The sequence below is a fragment of the Xylocopa sonorina genome, chromosome 2 (genome assembly GCF_050948175.1).
Source record: "Xylocopa sonorina isolate GNS202 chromosome 2, iyXylSono1_principal, whole genome shotgun sequence".
In the NCBI taxonomy this organism is placed as follows: domain Eukaryota; kingdom Metazoa; phylum Arthropoda; class Insecta; order Hymenoptera; family Apidae; genus Xylocopa; species Xylocopa sonorina.
The window spans coordinates 15,309,517-15,333,846 of record NC_135194.1 but is presented as its reverse complement, the minus strand read 5'-3'; the positions used below and the strand labels follow the sequence as shown (position 1 = coordinate 15,333,846).

At 57.3% G+C, this 24,330-nt stretch overlaps 1 protein-coding gene across 2 annotated transcripts in view; it reads right to left on the bottom strand.

The window, feature by feature from the left end:
* Nucleotides 1–353: 353 nt before the first annotated feature.
* Nucleotides 354–24,330, bottom strand: part of Ed (hemicentin protein echinoid) — a 36,750-nt gene continuing 12,773 nt past the window's right edge. Inside the window, exons 1-7 of one of the 2 annotated variants that reach the window (XM_076909658.1) lie at nucleotides 8,172–8,732; nucleotides 4,755–6,216; nucleotides 2,741–3,981; nucleotides 2,454–2,622; nucleotides 2,184–2,362; nucleotides 1,382–1,657; nucleotides 354–514 (exon numbers count right to left, since the gene is read on the bottom strand). In XM_076909658.1, the coding sequence (XP_076765773.1) occupies nucleotides 354–514; nucleotides 1,382–1,657; nucleotides 2,184–2,362; nucleotides 2,454–2,622; nucleotides 2,741–3,981; nucleotides 4,755–6,216; nucleotides 8,172–8,409 (3,726 nt within the window). In that variant the 5' untranslated portion in view covers nucleotides 8,410–8,732. Of the gene's footprint in view, nucleotides 515–1,381; nucleotides 1,658–2,183; nucleotides 2,363–2,453; nucleotides 2,623–2,740; nucleotides 3,982–4,754; nucleotides 6,217–8,171; nucleotides 8,733–24,330 lie in introns of those variants that run through there. The other variant, XM_076909659.1, reaches the window with a different exon arrangement.

The window sequence follows — 24,330 nt, the reverse complement described above, 5'->3', positions numbered from 1 at the left end:
GAACGTCGCGCAGTGTACGGATCGCCTGCGAACGGGAGCGAACCAGCCGCGTACGTCTCTCGATAGGAGAATCGAACTGGCGGCGGATAGCTCGGGGTCGCGGTTGGATTCTCAGCGATGGTGATGGTCATCACGGTGGTGGCCGCTGGCATCGTGGTGCTCGGCGGTGCCGGTGGCGGCGTAGGCGGCGGCGACGGCGGTGATTCCACGGGGTTCTCGATCACGATCTCCATCCTGTGGCGGAGCGGATCGCGGGCATGGTCCACCGGATGGTAGGAGGCACCGGTGGTCGCTGCCTCCTGCTATAGCCATGTGGTGCGGGTGCTTCCGGCTCGCGAGCCGGTAGGCAGATCTCAAACGATTATCTCGCGTATGATCCTGCGTCCACGGCTGTTGGGAGTCGAATAGCCGGACTCGAGGCTCTCGTCGTACGAGAGGCTGACCTGCTGCGGCGGCTTCGCGTCCTCGTCGTAGTTCTCCTGATAAGGCAGACCGGACACGTCGTACGGCGAATCTGTCGAACAAACAACCGGCAAAGTGATCGTAGAGGGTTCGTAGGTAGGTTTGGGAGGCGGGTGAGAAAGGAACAGCGAGAGCTGTGGCGTTTTCGTACGTGCGCGGAGAACGAGAGTGGCCTCGAGCCGGTGGCAACGTCCGCGGTGCGCTCGCCCAGGGGACCGCCGCGGAAATGTGCTCGGTACTCGTTCGATTTTCGCCGCGAAAGCGGAACCGTCCGGGTAAGTCTCGAGAAGTTATATTCGAGGATATGTTCATTGAAAAAACTGCGATCTTACCTGGAGGTATATATACGCGGTACGTGGCCGGACAGAGCGTGCGTTAGAGATGCGGGGCACGCGTCGCCGTGCACACTGTCCCGGCAGCAGTTTCCCCAAAAACTCTGCCCATTTCGAGTCTACGTGGCTACGTATAAACACACCGTAGCAGGGAACGGGAGATAAAAACCGCGGGTCTCGGGCAACGGGTAGAATTCTAATATCCGGAATTACCCGCGAGACCGGCCCGTGGCTGCGAGCCGGTCCGTGAACTCCGCGGTAACTCGGTTCGATCGGCTATTAAGCCTGTCAGGGCTGTCGAAAACACCTTGAAACATTTTTCGATTCGAGTATAACGCTCGGAGCCCTGGCGATTCGAACTTTCCGTATAACTAAATTGCTCTGGAAACTTGCGACAGATAGAATTGAATGCTCATCGCTGGACGCGGTGGGTCGATCGCGAAGCGACGGCTAAGGGTGGAAAAATGGGGGGTTGGCCGATGCCGGAGGTATGGAGGGCGAGGGTGGTGGGTGGGCGAACGGCGAAACGGTGGAGAACGATCGCGACGGAGGAGGGGGTGGTGTAGAGACCGAAGAATACTACTCACCGACGTGTTTTTGAGACTTTACGACGGTGGCGAATGGTTCCGAGCAAAACTGCTGTCGACTTAGATTATGGCTCTCCCGGTAATCCTCCCGCTGCGGGAGGTAATGAGGATGGGTCGGGTAATCCGACTCGGTGGTCGCGTACCCGGCCAGGTCGTACGGCTGGCCGACGCCGTTCGCGGCGGCCGACTTCATCTGCCAGATGGAGTCCTGCGAGTTCACCGAGCCACCGTTATTCGAGTTCGAGTAGCTGTTGTCCATGTAGCCCATGTTGACGCCTGTCGAGAACGTGAATGCGTCAATTAGCATTTATTGCCGGCGACGGTCGCGGGTCTTCGAAGGTCCCGGTAATTACCGGCTCTAACGAACGCTGTCGGACGACGTGTGCTCGAAAACGCGTCTCGCGTCGCGTCGCGTCGCCGCGAATAATTACGGGGACGTAGCCGTCTCTGCTAACCGAGGAGGTCGAGATAAAAATTCCGGTTGGAAGAAAAGAGACCGCGTCGTAGAACGTCGAGGAGAATTATGTATCTTATATACGAGCGGACTGGCAACGGTGGCGCACGAAAGAAATGTTAAATTGCAATTGCACATTGCGCCGGGCGAATCGTTAGAGTTACGGAAAAAAGTTGGGACATAGGAAGCTAGACCTCGTTAAACCGCTCTACTTTATACCGCATTTTTTTTCATCCGCAACAGAACAGAGATACGACTTTTCGCCAGCTAACTTTCCGCGAAATTGCTATAACAGAAATTAACGTCGTCGCGGGAGAAGAGGGTTGGCGAGAGAGGCGCGCTTGTTACCATTGATATTGTGGTTCGGTTGGTGGTATCCGTAGCCGGGTTGCGAGTACGCGGGTGTCTTCGAGTCCTCCATGGCGAGCGCGTGGTCCAGGCTGTGCTCCAGTGCCTTGTTCTCCGCGTAGTAGGGCGGCGGTGCTTGGCTCTGCTGTCCGTTTCCGGCGACGAGGCTCGGTCGAACCCTGCGCGAACAAACAACATCGAAATCCCATTCGTGGACCGCCGCGTATAGACAACGGGGATCGATCAAACTTTCTCGTCTGGATCACTCACGCGTTCGAATCCATCTCGTAGTCCTTGGCTTTGGTCGTGTGCTTTCGCCGACACCGACAAAAGAGCAACAGCAACGCGGCGAACAGTACGAACACAGCTCCGCTGACCACCAACGCGATTAGAGTCGGAGTCGCCAGGGCTCCAGCTTGAGCGATGTACGATGGGCCAACTGTAACCGATAATCAATCTCTTAGCGATCGCCGTTCGAATCGACTCGACGGGGTATCGATTAACGTCACCCGACTGGAAACTCCAGCAAGCGGAATAACGCTCCGAGGACTACTCACTTCCAGCCTCCGCGTACTCGCCGCACTTCTGCCGGTCCGCCTTCAGACACAGCCTGACTCTGAGCTTCGGTTCCGCTGGCAGAGCCTCCGGTTCGTCCAGGACACCCTCCCTCTGCGTGGGCGCGCTTCCGAGCACCTCGAGTGGCCACTCGTCGAGGATCCTCCATTGCGACTCGTCCTTCGACGAGGGCGGCCCGTCGAACTTCTCGATCGAGGCGACCAACGACAGGCAAGTGGCGCCCACGCTGATCGCGAGCATCCCGCTTTCCGGATCGTAAGTGACCTTTAAGGGAGTCGGGATCTTCGCGACGGCGGTCGTCGCGGTTACCTCGTCCGAGTAATCCGAGTGGTTCTTCGTGTTGTACACTTTCACCTTGAACGTGTACGTCTGGTGTTGCTCGAGGTTGGTGACGTTGCACGGGTTCGATCGACGGCAGTCCAGCTCGAGCCATTGGCCAGCGGGTGGTCTTGGAACCGCGCAATCCGGCGCGACGATCTCGTCGCCGCCTGGCACTCGTCTGTACGAGACGAAGTACTTGGTGATCGGCAGACCACCGTCGAAACCGAGTTCCCAGAGCAATGCCACGTGATTCGGACCGACGTCCATCGCGGTGATGTTGATCGGTCGCTCTGGAGCGCCTTTCGGTTGCAGCCTGATCGTCGACGTGATGCTTCCTTGGGCGTTCGCCGCTCGGCAACTGTAATCCCCGTAATCCAACTCGCGGATGTTCGTTATCCTGAGCACGGACGTGTACACGTCGTAGTTGTCGCTGCTGGTCGATATCTCGTAGTGTCCGTCGCTGGAGGAGCCTTGGAGGCTGGCGGCGTTGGTGCCGAAACTCCACTGGAACTCGGGTTTCGGCCAGGCTTGGACCTTGCACGCCACCTCGGCTGTCTCCTTCAGATTGTACGCGACTTTCCCGTGTTGGTGCAACGCGATGGGCTCGTGTTCCACCTTGAGCATCATCGTCGACTCGACCTTCTTCACCTCGTTGACGAAGACGCAGGTGTACTTGCCGCGATCGCTCGCCACGATCTCGTCCGTCTGAGGACGCGCGTGCCCCAGGAAGCTGAGGGTGGAGTTGACGGTGATCACGTTCCCGTGGCCCTCCGAGGCGGTCGTGGTCACCTTGTACAGCCTCTCGTCGGCGGTCAGCTCTTGATCGTCCTTCAGCCATCGGACACTGGGACGAGGCTTGCCTTGAGCCACGCAGGACACTTGGAACGAGGACTCGCCGACCCTGTGAATACGACATCGCGTTCTATTCCCACGTTTGCGCGGCGATATCGCCGGGAGATTGAAAGGGGCGAAGGATCGACCGCGGAAGCTAATTTATTCGGAATTACTTTCCCGGATCTTTATGGTTTCTTGTTTCTCCGTAACGCGCAGCGATATTTATATTGTTTATATTTAAACGCGATACCCGCGTGTGTACGCCCGTCGCGGCGCAATTGTCCCTTTTGTCGTTAAAAATACAGGGTATTGTTCGGAAGGAGGGTCGAAAGCACCCGCATAACGGACGAGGGAATATAATTCTTCTGTATTTTTAACGACAAAGGAGGTAATCAAGTATTCTGTTTCTGGTCGACTACTCTCTATTATTCGTTATTACCCCGTGTAATTACAATCACGTCACGAGGTACGCGGAGATGAATTTCCCGCAAAATGGGGCCGAAAGAATATGAGGTTCCCGTCGTCCCACGGAGTAGCGACTCGGGCGACTCGGTTATTTGTGAATTAATGGAACCGCGAGTATCCCAAGACGTTACAAACTTTTCGTCGACTTTTAAGCCGTAAGCCCTTAATCCCGACTTAAGGCGCGCCGACCCAATTCCCGAGGCCGCGTTCAACGGCTGCGAACGACCACCGTCTTCGATAGCGTCCGACGAAACTTTCCTCCGTCCCTCTCGGTCGCGCTTTAACGCCAGATAACGAAGAACCAGATCGCGACGGGAGCAAAGTCGAACGAGAAGCGGAGAAACGTAAAGTACGACGATGAACCGGATTACTCACTTCCTGGTAACGTGCGGTTGCAGCTTGGTGAGAATCTTCGGCGGTTGGTGGACGGTCAGGTTAACGGAGGCGGGCTCACCGTTACCGATCTCGTTGGTCGCGTGGCACTTGTACGTCCCCTCGCTGCCCAAGTGGACCGAGTCGATCTCGTACCTGGGCCCAGTGTTCTCCGACGAGACGGATATGGTACCTGACTCTCCCTCCTTCCACCATTTGTACCTGGGCTCCGGATAGCCAGCGGGACTGGCCATGCAAGTCAGAATCACTCTGGACCCTTCCACCGCGACTGGCGAGTCCGGCGTGACCCGCGCTGGGCCCGGTTTGTGCCTGACGCGGACGGTCAACCGAGCGGTCGCTGAGTAGTTTCGCCTCTCTCCACCAGAGGGATGGATCGTGTTCACCGCGCGGCAGGTATAATTCCCTGCGTGATCAGCAGTAACGCGGTTCAGACGAAGGATCGGGCCGTTTTGTCGGAAATCTGGCCGGCCATCGCGCAACCATTCGATCACCGACGGCGGAGGGTTCGCTGTCACGTTGCAGTGCATGGTAACCGGGTCCTCGACCTCTGCGATCTTCAGAGGAACCCCTTCTATAGAGACGGTCGGTGGATAAAGAACGTCCAACAGGAGCGAGCCCTCTCCTCTCTTCCCCAGTCCGTTGTCAGCCTGGCAGGTGTACTTGCCGGCGTCCTGCACGGTGACCCTGCGTATCGTGTGCTGGAAGCTGGTGGCCACGAAGCTTCCGTCCCGCCACCATCGTACCATACCCACGGCTGGTTTCGAGTCGACGTGACACTCGAGGTTCGCGGTACCGTTCACCTCGACCTTGAGAGGGTTCTCCGGGCCGACGGTGACCCGTGGGAAGTAGTTGACGTCGAGGGTCACCGTGGCGTTTAAAGTGTCGCCCTCGCGCATGGCACGGTTCCTGACCACGCAACGGAACGTCGCTCTGTCGTCCTCTTTCTTTGGCTCGACCAGCAACGTCCTGCCCGAGTGAAGGACGCTGGTCTCGTTGCCGCGGTACCATCTCACCTCCGGTTCCGGGCTGCCGCCGTTCGTGTTGCACTGCAACTCGAGCTTCTGGCCCTCCGTGGCGGACGCTGAGGTCGGGGAGATCGTGGGCGGGCCAGGAGCTCTGAGCACGGTCAAAGTGATGAACTTCCGGTGCAGGTTGTTCCCCGTGCCTCTGGCCTTCACACGGCACTCGTACTTGCCGTTGTCCCTCTCGTAGGAGACGTTCCGTATCTGCAGGTCGTATCTGCCCTCCTCGAGGTTCATGAAGACCTTGTACTGGGGCGACAACGCGAGATGGTCGATCGCCGCGTTGTCGTGGTTGTCGTTGGTGTGCGTCAACCAGAAACACGTCACATTTTCTCTGGGCGGGGAGAAACGGCACTGCAGCTGCACGGTGGACCCCTCGTGCGTGTCCATCTGCGTCTCCTCCACGCGACCCTGTGCCGCTGCTGTAACACACCGAAACGAACGGCCTCGTTAGCATCCACGTGTACAACGCGTTTTCACGCGGCCCGTTTCCCCGTAACCCGTAACTTTCGCCCGTTCTTAAAGCGGGGTCCCCTTTTTTCCGATCGGTTCTACTCTTATCGATTCGCGACTGTTACTACGATGACGCGACTCAAATTTTTACGATTCCATCGTCGCAGAAAACTCTCCGCGGAGTGCCGCGTCATTGTCGAGGAGAACGATCGACGTCGCCGTCGGGCCACGCGATCCGTCGGTGTCCCGTCATTGGGTCGCGTAACGGTAAAAGCCACCGGTTTGACTTCTCGCCGATATCTCGAGACACCACCTCTCCTGGCCCCTCGTTCGCCAGTTCTCCAAGCCACACTCCGCTTACGTTCCTTCCACGTTCTTTCTACGTCGTTCGTCCGTCGTAATCGTTCCCCTATTCCCTCTCTAACCACCGTCTTTTTCCAGCCTTACCCGCTCACACCCCCCGGCAGCCTCTCGCCTCACGCGCACCCTATCTTTTCTCCACCTATGCACGGCGGTCTATATTTACGTCTGCCTGTCTCTCTATAAATCCATCCGCGACGTTCTATCCCTCTCGTTCCTCCGCCCCCTAATATCCCAGGGCCTTAGCTATTCCATCGACCCATCCTAGTTTACGTTTCGAACCACCCCGCAGGCTCCCGCGCGCCCCCGTTTCACGCCACGTTCTTGTTTACTTTTCGATAGCGGCGTTTCCTCGCTCGCGTGCCATCGCGGCCCAAGTTCGATTTCTTCCATCGATACCGGCGTCCGCCGGCAGTATCTCGCTATCTTTACGAGTGCGGGGCAACGCGGTTTCAACGCGGGGCGGTTCGCGACAGCGTGGAATGGAAATCGATCGATACTCCACGAGGGGCCCTGGTGTCGAACGAATCGAAAACGAGCAACGGTCGTCGGAAACAGGCGGGCAGCAACGTATTTCCCGGTGCCTAGTCGTAGCAGAGGCAGCTGCGAAGCGAGCAACGGTGTTAACGGGCCACTCGGCTCGTATACACGGAGACACCTGTGGCAGCCAGGCTACGTCACGAAGCCTAATACCGTCTCGCGGTGTCGTTTGGCATTTCCCGAACGGGAGAAGCTGCTCAAACGAGCCGTGTTCTGCATACCGCGCGAATTTACGACGCGTCTGCCACCGTCGTCAACCAGTTTCATTGAATTCGCACGGTAGGTAACTATGGGACGCGGTGGAGTGTATACGTCGTACAGAGCCGTGTACGTGTCGAGATTTGTATCGCGACACACGCACGCGCCACGGTTACACGTACACACGGGTACGTAAGAAACCGTGGAGAGAAATTTCCACGCTCGTTCGTACGTACTCGCACCTGGACGACGTTATCGGGACCGATACTAACGCGAAAGCGATCGGAGACACGTTGAAATTCCTCGAAGGTCCCGTCGTCGTGATGGAAATATAAACCAGGGCCCCTCGGCTGGTCGGCCCGATATTCGAACGGAGCCTCGCGGAATGAAACCGCGCGCGCGGCGTTTCCATTGGCCGAGGCGAAAGGAGGCCTCGCTGGCCTCGCGCTCGGCCCAAGAACGAGTTTGTTAAAAGGACGCGAGCAACAAACTCGCTTGGCGAACTGCGACATACCGACGCGGCACGTCGCGAGAGTCGCGACGCCATGCAACCGTTCGTTCCCTTTCTTCCTCTTCTTCTTCCTCTTCTTCTTCTTCTACTTCTTCTTCGTTCGTTCCCTTCGCGTTTCTTTTAGTCGGCTTTTTTTCCACGCGTCCGCGACAAAACCGCGATGACGACACGAAACACCGAGGCGAGGCACCTTGGCTGGGGTTTTTTTTTTCATTTTCTTCGGTTCCTCGACGCGAACGACTCTCGATAAAACCGGACGGGGAGAAAGAACCGTGGAGAACCGATTGTTTCCATCTCCGCGGGGAATATACTCACCGGGATGCAGGAGCAGCAGCGTAACGGTGATAATCGCCGCGGCGCTCGCCAGCCGGGTCCTATCCATTCTATCGGCAAAACGAATTCCACGAGTGGTTCGAGTGGAACGGAACAACGAGAGACGCAAATTGCGCCGCTCCATTCGAGCCGTAGGACAGAGTTCCGCGTTGCACCGACTTTCACCGAGTATCGACGACGCTGGGCGAGTACAGCCAGCACGCGGCATCGATGATCGCATCGATCGCCTCGATCACGCTCGCCAACACACCGAACTGGCCACTACTGTACGCATCGTTCCTCGACGTCGTTCCTCCTGCTCCTCTACCACCTGTCTCACTGTCACACCTAATCTCCGTCTGCTCGCGTCTGCTCTCTGGTGTCGCAAAAATCTGGCCAGCGCGGATGGTACGCTTCATGGATCGCGGATTCCTCCTCGACCGATCACCGCGTCCGTCTGGTCGACCGTTCGAACGACGTGCCACGAACTATCTGGCAGGTAGACCGACGCGAATCGTTTCACGAGCCGCTGGCTGGAAGGTGCATCCCATCGTCTCGTCCCGTCGTTGGTCCTCTGGCCGTCGAGAAACTCTCGGCTGTTGGGTGAGACGCGACGATTTCTCAACCGTTGCGCGTAGACGGCAACGCTCGCACGGTGATTCCCATCGCGGGCACACGCGAAAAGGTGGATCGGGTTTTGCGCGCGATTTCAAAACGCCACGTCGCAACCGGTCCGCCCGTTTCTTCCAAGGCGCTGTGCTCCTTTGTTCGCTCGTTTCACGCGCACCTTCTTTCCACCGTGGTGCTGCTGGTATCCGCGTCTCCTCTGTGTCTCTCCGCTGGCTTTGTATCCTTTTCTTTTGCTCGAGAGAACTTCGCTTCTTCCCCGTGGATGGTTTTCGCGAGCGGTGTCGGTCGATGCAAAAATAGCGTGGGACGCGCGCGGGAACGGAGGGTAACGGGACGAAAATAAATCGAAAAGTGCGTCCAGACGAGGGGAGGACACCGTATCTATGCACGAGTCACAGGTGGGACTTGGAATTGCTAGCGTTCGGTAGCGAGCGGTTCGCGACGGATCGGAGTACGAACATCGATGGCGAACTCGTATCCAACGGGAGCGTTTAAAAAAAATTCCAACGACTGGGAACGCTGACGCAAACACACTCGACGAGGGTCGCGCGACGACTGAGCTTGGGGTCGCGTAGCATCGGTGCTACCCCCCACCGGTCGGCTTCCCCTCGTTCGCCGCGTCTCCCACCCGTGGTTTTGGTGCGCGCGTAAGCGCAGCGTACGAACGTGTGCACGCATACACGCGCGCGTACAACCGGTCGGCAGCGATGCACGCTCGTCAGAACCATGGTATACGACGTATAGTAGTTGGCGATGGTCGTGGTGGTGGTGGTGGTGGAGAGGTAATGGTGTGGCAGAGGTAGCGAAGGTGGCAGCCGCTGGATGGAAGACGAGGGCGATGGCGAACGACGCCGCGCGTTCGACGAGGACGGAGGAAAGTAGCCGCGGTGGAAGGAAGAAAAGCGGCGAAGGGAAGAAAGAAAGGAAGGACGGGAAAAAAAGAGAAGTTTCGGAGGGAAACGGTAGGGCATGATGAAGACGAGGCGCAGAAGAGGGTAAAAGCCGTTGAGGGGAACACAGCCGGTGGTTAGAGAAGGTAGAACGCGCGAGAACAGCTTGCCCCCACCGACCTCTGCGGCAGGTGGTTCTTACCGCCGTGGGCTAGGCCCATGGGACCGCCGAACCTTCGCGCGGCCGTCTGTCGTTGAGCTTTTTCATTGCCAAACCTGCTACCGACCCCCGCGCTATTTTCTCCGCTCGTTTTCTCTTCTCGCTGGCCGAATAAGACCGCTGGGATCATCCCGTGGTCGTAGGGAGGAGGACGAAGACGAGCGTCCCGTCGTCGACTCGATTCTCGCGGTTACGCGTGGTCATCGCGCGATCGGGAGGAATTCCGTCGAGAGGGGTAGATTAGGAAGCGGCAGAGGCAAAGGTGGTCGCTCGACGACGCGCTCGAAGGACACCTCGGCGGTTCAGCAGGTGTCCGCTCCAGCGCGATCGAGCCTCTGCGCTCGGTCCACCCCGCGCTACCTGCTCGAAACTTTCGACCATCTGCTCTCCTTCCAGCCACGGGAACGCTCTATTCTTCTACGAGCCAGGCACCACCCATCCACCTAGTGGAAGGCGATGCATCCGAACGAAAAGGTGCCACGGACATATGGCTCGCGGTGGAAATCGACGTTTCCCACCCCCGCGTGCGTAGACTTACAGTGGAACCAGCCGTGAGAGAAACAGGGGAGCGTGGCGAGAACCAGAGAGAGAGAGAGAGAGTAAGAGAGAGAGAGGAGTGGGAAGGTGTACGAAATGAAATCGAAGCCGGGTCTCGAGGACAGGAGAGCTCAGCCAAGGGGAAACGTTCGTTGGTCGATCGGTTTCTCCGGGGGCCTTTTTAAAAATCGCCCCGGCGCTATCGCGCCGCCGGCTGGTCGGGGCGAAGTTTGCGCGCACGGAACGCGTCGAAAATGCGCTTAATTAAACGGTAACGATTCCCGTTCGCGGCCCGTTAACGAACCTTCCATCCCGGCGTTAGCCCCGGGTTCGAAACGGTCAGCGGGATAAGCCCGGCGGAATCGTCGAAATAATTGCGGCCACGATAATTGCGCCTCGATTCGAGCGGCGTCCGACCCTCTCTTTCCCCCTCAGCCTGTGTCCCTTCGCCCCTTCGCAACCTTCGACCCGTCGATTAAAAGCGCGCGATTAAACACGATGTCATTCCCAGCGCGCCGTAAACGTCTCGAGTGTCTTCGTCGCCGCGATTCGTTCCGACTATTCATCCTTGCTTCCTTTCGTCGCTCGTAAAAACCGACGATCAACCCTCCAGCCTGCCCCTCGCTCGTTCGAAGACGCTCGCCACCACCGTCGCCGATCCCATTACGTAAAGCTGGCCAGATTGAAACGATGGAATCGTCAGTCGTAACGCCGCTACGCTCGGCTACGAGAGGTGGACACGGGAGACAGAGAGAGAGAGAGAGGGAGAGAGAGAGAGTGGCAAGGTTAAAACAGAGAAAGAGGCGGCTGCCTCGGGAAAAAGCAACGACCACGGCGAGGAGAAGAGGGCAGCCGGTCCTCGCGCAGCCTCCCGTGGCCGTGCCACGGCCAGTCACGCGAACCATTAAAGATTCAAAGGCCCGAGGGCGAGCAGATGGTCCCCGAACCGAGAGACGAGAATCGAGGAGAGATCCTGGAGAAGCAACAGCCCGGACTCGGGCCCCGAAACCGGCAACACCGCCGTAACCGCGGTTACGTCCTACGGTCGTGCCGGTGACCGAGAGGCTCCGACCCCTTCTTCCCTCTTCGTCGTCGCCGCACGCTTCTTTCGAATCTCGCCAGCTTCTTTTCTACGCTTACGGTTCGAACTCGAGAACACCGCTCTCTCCCTCTCGCTACCTCCGTTCCATCGCCTTCTTCGTTCTTCCCTCTTTCTCTCTCTCTCTCTCTCTCTTTCTCTCTTTTCCTCCCTCTCTCCTTCCCTTTACCTGCCGCTCTCTTCGGTCGAACCGCACGCCTACCTTTACCTTCCTACGACGTACCTTACGAACGCCCGACAACGTCGCCTCGACGATCTCGCAACGCCGTCGCCAGGCCCCGCGTAGAGCTGGCAACCTCGCGCCATCAGGCCCCGATACTGTACCTCGGAACCAGCAATGCCTCCGCTCGCTCTCTGCTCGACTTTCTTACCGTTACCATTCGCTAGCACGCGCGGCTGTTATCGGCGCCAGGCTTTGTTCGACGATCGAGAGGCACGATCGACGTCCGAGCAACGGCCAGGGACATTGTCCCGATCCACTGGGTCGCGTCGCGACCCGTTCCGGCGAAACGGACGCGGAAACGCCGGCTGTTCGCCCGGCCCCGGATGCGTCGTTGGGTTCCAGGGATCCTCGCGAGAGAGACAGCTCGATTAAGGAGCGCGTCCCGCGACACGTTGATCGATGACGCTCGCGGGTAATTGTACGAACGGAGCGATTCTGCTTATCCGTTCTATAAATCGTCGCTCTCGAGCGGAGCACCTCGGATGCAGACGCGAATCCGTTCCCGGAATCCTTCTTTAGGCCAGCGTTGGCCGCCGCCAACGAGTGCCCGCGATGGTTCCACGAACGGGAATAATAAATTCACCGCACTCGCTCTACAACCATCTAAAGCTGGTCCTCCGTTAGGTGCCTCGAGTGACGCTCTTGCTCGTCCATTGAACTCTTTTCAAAGTCTAATTGCCGCATAGATTAACCCCAACTCGTACAACGGAACGTGCGGTTCGAACGAGCGCGTGCGTTTCCGCGGGAAAATTCGAATCGCGGATCGACCGTTACTGGTAAACCAGTCGCGGATCGAATCGAGGAGATCAGCGGCTACGGTTAACGGAGGAGCCACGATGCTCGCCGTGTCTGGGGACCACACCTTTGTTTCATCTCCACAATAGAATGGAGCTCTAGGTCCAGGCGTTAAACCGGTCAGCCAGCCGCGTAGCTGGGGGACGGTGTCCTTCTCCGTTCGGAGCATCGCGACGCCTCTTCCACGGGCGGAATACCTGGGACGGGCCGGTGGAACGCGTCCACCCACGTCGACGGACGTTGCTGGCCATCCGTGTGTGCGTGGCGAGCTTTCCCTGGACGCTACCGTCCCCGCCTTTCGTCGACCTTGGAATTCCTGGCTCACCGGGCGCCCGTCCTACGTTACGCGTATCCGCCGCCTCGTCCCTCGTACAAATACCAGCCTCCTCGCCGCTTAGCTCGGTTCACCGGCTGACGGACACGCGAGGTCGCCGGGTAACACGCGTGTACCGCTAGCCCGATACCGATGTATCGGGTGGACTCGTTTCGCGGGCACGTGAACGCGGTCGAAAGAAAGCAGCGGGCGTTGTTTCAGAAAGAACAACGTCGTCGAGAGGAAACGCTGGGTTGAGAAGGGAAGAGGCGAGAGGGGCGAACCTCTCGCGCGTAGCGCGCGCGAGAGTCGGAGGGCGGTGAGTAAAACCGCATGGCCCTGAGGGAGCCGCGTAACAAGAGGCTCTTTCATTTCGCGGCCGCAGAAACGGCCGCGGTGCCGCCCGGATCACGGCGACAGAAACGTTCTTCCTCTCGCTCTCACTCTCGCTCGTACTCCCCTTGGCTCGAGAGAAGCCGGGAGAGCGCTTATTGCGCGTGGAACGCGTCGAGAGCATTCCTGAGGTCGTGTCTCGACGAACGAGCACACTGTGTACTGTTCGACGTGGCGTTAAGCCGCGGGCGCAGGGACGAGGGAGAGATAAAAAAATGGACCGCGGGACGAAGAACGCGGGCGTTAGAAACGAGACGCAACAGCCGCTGGTGCGATGGTGTGCGCGCGTGTGTGTGGCCGTTTCGCCGCGGCGCGGTGCCCGTGGCAGAGAAACGGTCGTTTACGAAATGAGAAAGAAAATATGTAAACGAAAGTCGCGATGGGGCGAGCGGGTGGAGGCGGGCTGACGGTGGAGGCCGATAAGAAAGAACACGTGCCACCTCGTTAATACACGAGCCGACCGGATATCGCGGCCCAGGGGCCTTCTGTTACGTTCGAGGAATAACAACGGCTGGCTGGTTCCCGCTTGGAGAACGCGCGCGAAACCGCCGCGCACCCCGTACGGGCCGACTATATTTGTAGGCGAACTGGCGAACTGGCGAACGTCCGAGGGAGGCTGCGGAGAGGGCCGTCCGTACGAGCAGACGGAAGGAAGGCGGAACAAGAAGGGAACGGTAGAAGAGAGACGGGGAAAGGTCTTGGGTTCAACGTTTCCTACGAGAGACGATCGGGGCTAAATTTAACCCTGTTCGCGTCACGGTACGCCAGATACCGGAACGGCTACCATCGTCGAACACCGTCAAAATTCCCTTTGATTGGCTCGACGGCCGTACGATCGATGTCTTTATCCGTAGAACTGTGCGGAATGGCCGTAGGCGCGACAGACCGGGAAGCTGGCAGCGTAACCTGGCTTCAGACGCGGAGTCGTTCTCCGGTAGTTCGTCTACCGTGGATGAAAACGCGACGACCTACTCGGCTCTCCTTACTTCGCTGTACGAACTTCGAAATAAAACGATCTCGAGGATTCTTTTGTGAATAGGCGAGAGAGAGAAAGAGAGAAGTATCCCGTTGGTTGACTGTTGGGGAAGAACGAGCAGCGGAGCTCGAGACTGCCACCGGAGGTACGAACAGAGGGGGAGATCGATAGATAAACGAGTCGAAGCAATTAAAAGGTGTCGAGGCGATCGTGTTTGAAAATCTCTTCTCTCCGTGAGCAACGCGGCAGTCAAAGTCTGATCGCGTTAAGTCACACGCAGGCGATAACAACGGCATCCAGTCGACCTCTCAGATAAGGGGGGTCGCGCTCGCCCAGGCTCCTTATAATGGAAACGCGTCGACGAGCCACGTACCGCTGGTATCGGTCGTCGCTTTTCCCCGCTCGTTTATCTCTCGGCGATTGCGTTTTTTCATCGAACACCCCCTTTGCCCGCCGCGGCGTTCGATCGTCGTTCGTTCCCGTGGGCACGCATGCAGCCCCCGGGGACCGACGAGGCTCGTCGCCGCGTGAAACAATGCGCGCATCGACGGTGCACACGGCGATCCTCGAACGCACACACTCGACGTCACCTCTGGGCTGAAGAAGCGTGGGAGACGAGGAGGAGCGCTTCGTATCACGTGTCCCCGGTGTGCGTTTCTCAACGCGCAACACGCACCGCGTACTTACGCACCCGTACGTTGCGTACAACGCGTATATCTCGGCGAGGAGCGAGCTGCGTGCCTACGTGCCTGCGTGGCTGAGCGGTTGCGTGCTTAGAGAGCCCGCTGCTACTCCGAAGGTTCCCTTTGTGTCCCCTTCACACGGCTCTTTTCATCCTTTTCTCCTTACCTTTTTCTCTCCTCTCTCTCTCTCTCTCTCTCTCTTTTCCTTTTTTCCTTCTGCCTCCTCCTGGCGAGCGGTCGAACGTGACCGAGCGAGCTAAACGCTGCGCGACGCGCGGCGTCCTGACGGCTCTGTTGTCGTTGACGCGTCGCTGTTTTGACGTACCAGCCGGAAGACCAACGAGTCGAGTTCGTTTTACGAGCGTAACGGACTCCGTGTTGCCCGTCCGCGCGCGGAACGAAGCTGGGGCGAGGGGAAGGACGGGACGATCGAGGGGGTGGGAAAAATCGGGCCCGTTTCCGGGTACGATTCAACGAACTCTCGACGCGGATCCCTTATCGTTGTGTTTATTAGCGTTAAATAAACGACGGTGGAAAAGGCAACCGCTCCATTGTAAGCGACGCAGACGGGAGCACGGTCTGTAAGCGAATCGTCTATAATGCACCGGTTGCGTACGCGAAATGCAGATCACGGCTAGAGGCTCCCTCCCTCTCTGTATTGGTGCTCGTTAGCCGTGAAAGAAGCATCGAAGCCAGGCTAATCGCGACACGGGACTCGCATTAGGCGAACGGTGTGCAATCGAACCGAAGAAACCCGCGGGCGTCACGCAATCAGCCACCTGATAAGGAGACAAAACGCTAACTCCATTCTAAGCGATGTTACCCAACGAGGACTCCGTGGCTGTAACAGACTCTGTAAGGGGACGCGAAATTCGAAGCGTCGCGGATGGTCGTTTGGCTTTCGTCAGAACTACGGGGACACTCGAGAGTGTCGTAAATTAGACGGTTCTGGGTACTAACCGGTGCTACGGCAAAGGGCTCGATTGTTCCGCTCGACGATCGCCCATGCGAGCATAGTTCGTTCTTTGTTCGAGTTTCGAGCCACTCGATGACGCGTAACTGGCCTATCTCAGGATACATGTGCGCGGTTAGTCACGAAAATCTACATACGGCTCTCGAATTTCATCATCGGTGCTCAAGCTCGAGGAGAGAACGAGATCTGAAACGGCTTCGAAAGGATCACCGTTGAGTACCGTAAGTCTGGACGAGAGATTTCCTTCGAACATATTTCCCAACGAGATCATCAACTATTTAAACGCTTAAATTGCGTTCAGAGTCGTGGCAGACGTCATTCCATTTGTGCGAACCGAATTGCGGAGCCGCGGAGATACCTCGGAATAGCCCACGCGCTATAAATATTAATTAGACGCGGCGGTGCATTTCGTACACTTTAAACCCGCGATAATTATTCATAAACATTTGCCGAATAATATATCTACCCGTTATTTATACGTTTTTAAGGGAAGAGATACACGCTCGGCTCGTGAATTCTTTAAAAACTGGTCCGACTTTAATTAACGCGTCGAGATACGCTTCGAAATGCAGCCGGCGTGCGCGAAGCAGCGACGGCAAGTTTGCCTCGCAACCGTGGAAAATCCGCGAGACGCGAGATGGAGCACTCCGGGCGAGATGCTTCCGAGGGCTGGGCAAGATTTCGCGCGAGGAAGCGCACACCGATAGCCGGTGCATTTTTAAAGCGAGCCGTGCCGGGTGTCGCTCGTAAATCTGTTTAGAGACGGCGGCATGATCGAGTGGCGAAGGAAAAGCAGAAGAAAAAGAAGGGTCCGCGGCGGTTCGAGGGGCTTCCGAGGGTTGGCGGCGGAAAGAATAAGTCCAGGAGTTCGGTAGCCAGTCCCGACACGATGACACGAGGATACATGGGTACCCCCGCGCGGCGATTTATCATCGTGGAACGCGGAGTAACTCGCTTATATACCTTGCTTATCGCTGGAGCATCCCCGGCCGACGACCGCCACCCCTCGCGTCCACCGTCGTATCCGAGGATCGATCCCTCGATTGGGAAACGCGAGGCTCTCGCTCGGTCCTCCTCGTAGCCGCGCGTTTCCTTTTCGCCCCCGCCCCGAAAACTGTACCGGAGTGTGTGTGTGTGTGTGTATGTGTGTGTGTTATCCTGCTGGAGACTGCGGCGAGAAGTTCGCCGGCTGGCACCTGTTGCACGGATTTCCGGCCACGTTTTCCGCGCGCGCGTTCCGTGCCCGCGTCGAGCGAGGAAAACGGCGTGGAAACGGGGTGGAAGTAGGAGGATGAAAAAGAGAGAGAGAGAGAGAGAGAGGGAGAGGGCACGTCGATGGCACCGTCGAGCGATTAAGCCGTCGTTCCACGGATCCGCCGCGTTGCGTCACCCCTTTGACGCATGTTGCGCGATGAATCAGGCGTCACTGATTTCTGAGCCGACGCGAATCCCCGGATCGTACACCCCCGGGCACGAAATCGAAATCGAGCCGGCAATTGACTCATGATCGAGTAGCGGGATAAATCTAGCGGGATTACTCTACGAGGCGGGGCGAACGGGGGCGGCGGTGGCGGTCGGGTGGTTGGGTCGAGTGGAGAGATTGGCGATGTTCGAAGGTGTACGGATGGCGTAAGATATCGATGGCTCCCAAGATCGACCGTTATTCAGGATTTCCTTCGCGTCGAGGAATCGCGCGGCGCGGAGCGAGTTCGCGCGCGGGCCGTTTCGAGCCTGTGTATAGGTGTGTAATAAGTGCGCGTGCTCGCGCGACGAGCTGTAGTGGTACCTACGTGGAGAACCGAGGGGTCTCGCATCTGCGAACCCGTCACACCGGTCCCACTTCTCTTAGCCATTGGCGTAGCTGCCGAGTTTTCCCGAGCGAGCCACCACGGTTCGATCTCGAGGACGAGGCGATTTAAAGGGCCCCCGTGAGAGGTAGAGAAGGAGAGAGCCACCGATCGGGGTCATATACTATACACGTATTACGTACCGGGTATATCGCTAGCTCGAGGAAGCCTCTTTTTGCGTTCACCCGTTTACGTGGAAACGAACGGGATTAAGCCAACAGCCGGTTAGCTATCGAACTACGGCTGCGAGTAATTAATAGTCGAGGCTCTACGTAAATTTAATCGAACGGGATAATTGCCAGATTATACGGGCCGATATCGCCTTCGTTCGACTTGGCCCTCTTCTCGGGTTTGCGCCCCTATTTTCGTTGCTCGAAAGGGTTACGCGGCCGCTAAACGGAACGCTGTTTCCTCGTCCGTGGGCGAAGCCACTCTTCGATACTCCGCGCTACAAACGATCGATCTTGGTTCGAACGCGCGTGATGATCTCCTCGGATAAGCGAGGAGGATGGCGAAGAGGAAAAAAAAAAAAATAGTTGACGTCGCCGCGCGATTCAGCTTTCTTCCGAAGGCGTTCGCCTCGAGTTTCCTGGGTACAGCAGGAGTCGCACGATCGCGAGCACAATGTGCCACCGGGATGCCCTGAATTTTCCGAGTGAATCGCTTCTCACGTCGAACGGAAAAGAACGCAGGGTGGCACGGTCGGCTAGAGGGCAGAGGAGCGCGGCGTTCGTGCTCCAAATACGAGCGTTCTTCTCCTCGCCCGTCGTTTTCCAGCGAACGAAGACAGACCGACGAACGCAACCGTCGTCCTCCCCTACCGTTTTCTGTTTCCTCTTTTTACCCGTTTCCTTCTACGTCGCAACTTTTTTCCGCGCTCCCGAGACACGCTATATACATTCTAATTCAACGTCCCGCCGCTTCTTCGCCCGATCCTCGAACGGCAACTTTCGCGGGCCATTTTTCTGCCGCTTGTGCTCACGGCGAGGCACCCCGGTTTTTATACCCGGTCGCACCGTTGTCCGCGTCCCCGGCTCGGCCCTCGACCGTTTTTGCGACCAGCACCGGCCGAAGTCTCGCCGAAGAGACGGAAAATTCCTGATGAAAACTGAAAATTCTTGGCTTCGCGCCATTGGATTCCAGTCGAGCCGGTTGCCACTCCTACTCTCTCTCTCTCTCTCTCTCTCTCCTTCTTTCTCTTCCTCTAGCCGCTTCCCCGCCCCCTTCCTCCTGTCTCTCGACCGTCTCTTTCTCTCTTCATCACTTTTGTCCTTACTCCGTGCCTTCGTCTTTCCTCCGCGCTCTTTTTTTCCTTCTCTGCCTTCGCCCCTCTGCTCCGCGGCCACCTCCGCCTCCGGAGACCTTCCAACCGAGAATCTACCTTTGGCACTCTCGACTCCCGGACTCGTACCACACCGTTCAGCGCCGGTGGTACACGCGCGTCACTCGATTCCTCCTGACCCCTCGGTTTCGCCTTTTAAACGGTCTAATCGATGCGCTCGCTACTTTCGCTGGATTCCGCCCGCCCTCCGCCGTCCAATCTGTTCGATCTTTGGCTGGATAAGACGTATGGATCGGATTAAGATCGGAGGAATCGTAGGAATTTATTAGGTCGTAAGATTGCGAGGGGGTAAAACACGATGGCTCCGTTTTTAAACGGCGGCAGACCCGACGGAAACGGCGATAGAATCTTTGTGAAACGATTTCGAACCGGGAACGAACGCGAGGAGTGCGCGTTTGAATAACGAACTCGCGGGCTGGATATCTTATTATGTAAATAGACAAGCGATGTCAATAAAATATAACGCCGACGTCTCAGCTTCGCCAGCGGGGATAGTAAAAATACGTCACGGATGCACATTTCCGATCTGGGTCGTGTTCGACGCGGTCGCGTTCATTAAAAACCATCTTCCTTTCAGCGTGGAGAAACTTTTTGGCAGAGATAAGAGTACATTATTCACACGGCCGGATGCTATTTTTACTTTCTCCTTCTATTTACTCGAACACCTCGTCGCGTCTGAAAGCAGCGCGTCAACCGCGTTCCAGAAAATCCCAGCGTCATCGGTAATTATTTCCACGTAGCGATAAAACCACCCCCGAAAGCGAGCACCGATTACACACGGCGGCGCGCGTTACACGGTCTCGAGTGGAACGGTGGATAAAAATACGCCGATCGTTCGCCGGGGACGTTTCATATGTTACTCTACCCCTTAGCCGCGATATCGATGATTCGACGGTTCCGTGGATAAAAGGAATCAGGTCGATCGCGAGTATCCGCGGGGAAAGTTTTTCGATCTAACCGAACGAGGAACACGGTGGCGCGTTCGCGAGCGCGCCTCTCTAATAGCGCTTAAACGGCCGGTTCTTAACGCCCGCCCCCCAATTGCGGCCTTATGGAATGCCAACGTAGCCGCTGGAGTCCTCGTGAAAAGTCTGGGCCGACTAATTGTTCGCCGCGGGTATTATTACGAGGTATGGCGAGGATCGATCAGGTCGCGGCAAATAACGAATGATCGAGCCGCCTGTAATCCCCTCACGAAAGGAGGAAGAATTTCTAGAGGCTGGCCCGCGAGGAACCTCTTTGAATCGGAGATCACCATTCCGGGAACCGAGGGAACAACGCCGCCATTGTGCGCCGCGCGGTTGTCCGCCCGGAAAGGAGCCTTTGGGAACGATTTTCGACTTCCAAGAAGGAAGCGGTGGTTGCGCGCATCGGCACGATCCTGCGTGCACGGCTCGCACCGCGTTTTCAGGCAGGTCGTGGGTAAAAAAAAAAAAAACACCGCGGCACGTATACAGACTTTTGCTGTTCGTAGCTAGTTCGGCCGCGAGCTCCTTATTTATGGGCATTGCGTTCACGTGGTTACGCAATCCGGGTGTTTATGGTCGAGTAACGGCGCAACTTACTAGACCAGCCACTATACCCGGCCCCGCTGTAAACCCGTCCGACACCCGTCTCAACCCTCTCCAACGGGCCGAGACTCGGCCAGGAACTTTTCCTTTTCCTCCCGCCCCGCGCGGTGTGCCCCGCGCGCTGGTCGCTCGGTTGGTAGCCCGCGATATCATCAGCGGAGGCTCGTTTTTATATAAGGGACCGTGTACCGCGAGCTGCGGCGAGCGTAAATTTCCGAGCCAGCTCGCGTTACTCCGTCCTGGCCTGACGCTAGGAAAACTTTCAGACGAGCTTTTATCGGTCGCGCTAGGGAATGTTGCGCGCGCGCGCGCGCGCGCCAAGTAGAGCTCGAGGAAGAAGAAGCAGATGAAGAAGAGGGAAAAAAATAAAGATGAGCTGCGATGCTGTGCTGCGGAGCGTCCGAGGCGGGTAAAGGGGAGGTAGATCGTTATGCTCGAGCGCATCCACCCGCCAAAGAAGTTTATCTCGACTTTTCCCGTAGGTAGGTAGGTAGGTAGGTGGCTGCAGGGAGGGACGGTCGCGAGCGCGGATCAAGCGTGGCGCGAGGGAGAAACGGGGACGTCGAGGTTACTGGGAAAGGGTGGAAAAAGAGGACTCGGATATTAGCAGAGGGAGAGCCAGCAGGGACGCAGGTAGTCGACGCTAGGAAGACGAGGGAGCAGCCGTCCCGAACCGGGAGGGCGATATCGACGTGGCCGCCACCGCGACGTGTACCAGCCAGCCGTCGAGGCAAGCTCGATGAAACTAGTTCTCTCTCGAACGAGTTGGACATCCGGGCTCTCGTTCGCCGGATCCTTTGTTCTCGTTTATCGAGCAATTCGCGGTCGATTCGCGCGCGGCCCCGCGGCTGCTTTCTGTTGCGAGTCGCTCCGCCCGATTGCGTTCCTCCAACCTCCTTCGCCTCGATCGAGCCGTCGAGACTTTTTCTTCCGGCTGTTCGACCACGATCCCCGTCGATTTTATCGATACCGCGCGCTCTACAGGTAAAGAATATAAGTCGAGGAGAGCGTACTTCGAGGATCCGTTAGGAGAACGTTAACGAGCCCTGTCGCAGGGGATGACGAAGGGTAGTAGATCGCTCGCGTACGTCGAGGAAATCGAGCCATCGACGAGCCACGGCTCCCGTGGTTCGCGAACGTTAGAAGGTAAGACGTAAGAAAGAGGAGAGCCGTCCAAGCTGCGTGTCGGTCTCTCAATAAGGCGGAGGACATCGTCCTCCGCCCTGCGTCTTTCGCAAACACTGGGAAGAAAGGACACGGCGGGGCGAGGGTGGATGGGGAGAGGAGAACGGAGGGTGGAGTCGGTTGGAGCCTCCGCGAATCCCCGTGTCTCGAAGGCCTCCAGAGGCGACGAGCGAGAGCAAGAACGTAGGAAAGTGTTTATCCTTGAGATTGGACGTTCCGGGAGCTATCCTCGTAATCCCCTGGTGGCAATCTCGTAATCCCGCCGTATAACTTCGCCTCCGCTACTCTCGATCTCGCCGTCCGCCGGGCCGATTCGCCGTAGACGCACGCCCGGCTATGAAGCCAGGTATATCTTATCCCATTTTATCCGTGATTCGGAGCCATTGTGCTCGAGTCAATATTTTTCACTCCGTTCATCGCGCCCGCCCGACCGCGAGCCCTGTCTCTCCAACCCTGTGTCCAATCCTCCTCTCGCACCCCCGCGTCCCTTCTAGGACCTCTCTCCCTTCTATCCTCTACCTTCCTCCGAGCGATGGTGACCCAGGAATAAGCTATAATTCGCGCGGGACGACATTGGAAACGGAGATCGAGGGTGGGACGCGTTAATCGTCCCGCGGAAGAGAGTCTCGCGCGCTGGAGGGAGAAGAACCGAGGGTTCACTCGAGCGAACTCGAGCGACTGCTCTCTGCCGGCTAACTAGATACTCCGGTGTCTCCTAAAACCGAGCCGACCACTCTGACCTAACGAAAGGTAAACTCCTCCGCAGCGAGGAGGAACTTATCCGGCCTGGTTTTTCTATCCCCGCCGCGTCCCATCGTCCACTTCCATCCTGTTGAACCAGGTCTCCACCGATGCGCCGCTGTAAGAAGCACGATCTCACCCCTAATCGACTGGTCCCAACGGCTCGCCGCGCGGACGTGACGAGTCCCGTGCGTTCGCGTCGCGACGCCAGATTCGACGCGAACGGTGTCCCTTCGCTCCCGATGGAGACGACGTCTCTCTCTCTCTCTCTCCTGGGTTCGCCGTTCGATCGCTCGTGCTCGACGCTGGGGGTCGAACAAATGGAACACGTACTGGCCCAAGGTACACGGGTTCTCGGGACGTATCGCGGCGGGAATCAATAAGACGAGAACCCACCGCGCGCCGATATTATGCATAGAGTTACCGCGGAGTTATTACGTGGACCAGGGGATGCTGGCGTCTTCGCGTGTAATCTGGAATGAAACGCACGATACCTCCGCGGTGGGAACAATCGTCGAACGTTATTTCGAATAATCAATAACCGGACGCGGCGTGTATGGAGATAATGGAAATGTCAGCAAATACCCGAACCCGAAAATAATTGATAATCGGCTTGAGGAACACGGAATTAAATGTTCCATAGAGTGTATTAAAATGAGATTCGTCTCCGTCAGCCCGTAAAATAATCGTTTCGCGCGGCCCTCCGTCGATAATCATTTTAAAAACGTCCCGAGCGAAAACACGCGAATTAATATCGTTATCGCGTGCGCCACGGGCGGCGTCGGGGCGGCTGGAGGGGTGCCGGCGGCGTCCGCGGGCAGGCATTAAGCCCTCTTTCGATTGGATGTACGTATACACGCCGGATTGACGTTCAAACATCACACAGAGGAGATTTAGTGTGACGGGTTCGAGGGCTGGGTAATTCAATATCCCAGCAGAGACATTTATGTCAACTATCCGACAATGGACTCTCCTCGCTGGATTATATAGCCACCAGCCACCGGTAAACGTGCTTACCGACAGATTATACGGGGATTAAGGTAAACTTTGTTATTTCGTCGCTCTATCGCAAGACGCATACACCGTACCACCGTGGAGCGAGAGGACGGTGGATGCAACCCCTTGGTAGCCATGTTCACGGGGCGGCGCTCTTAATTTAACGATCCGAGCGATCAAAGAAATCGCGGGCTCGTTACGAAAACAGCCAGACAAACAATTATGGAAATCACGATCGTTACCATAAAGGGAACCACCGTTCGAAGAGGAGAATCGCCGATCCCTTTGCGTCAGGTTCGTCTAGGACACGCGTCCGCGATAACCGCCGCCCCGAATCGCAGGAATATACCCCGGAGACGTTTCACCGCGAGCCTCGTTTCGCATTCCACGATTCAGTGGCTCGAGAAGAATTCGCGGCCGTTACAAAGATAGCGTTAACTAGTTTTCGGCAGGGTTCTCTCTACTCGTCGCTGGCTCCTCTCGAGCCACTTCCGGAGGATCTTCCGCGGCTGCAACCCCCGCGCGCGGTGCGCGCCTGCATCGATGGAGCGGGATTTCACGTAACGCAAGGAAATAAAGTCACGCAATAACGTGTATGGAAAATGGATGGGAACGCGAGGGGAAAAGTAAAACGGATACCGTCCCGGGTAAAAATGTGAAAAGGCGGGCGCGCTCCTACCGAACGATAATGAGAAACATTATGCCGAAAAATAAAGTTTCAAGAGGAACGGTTTCGAGGATATTTTAA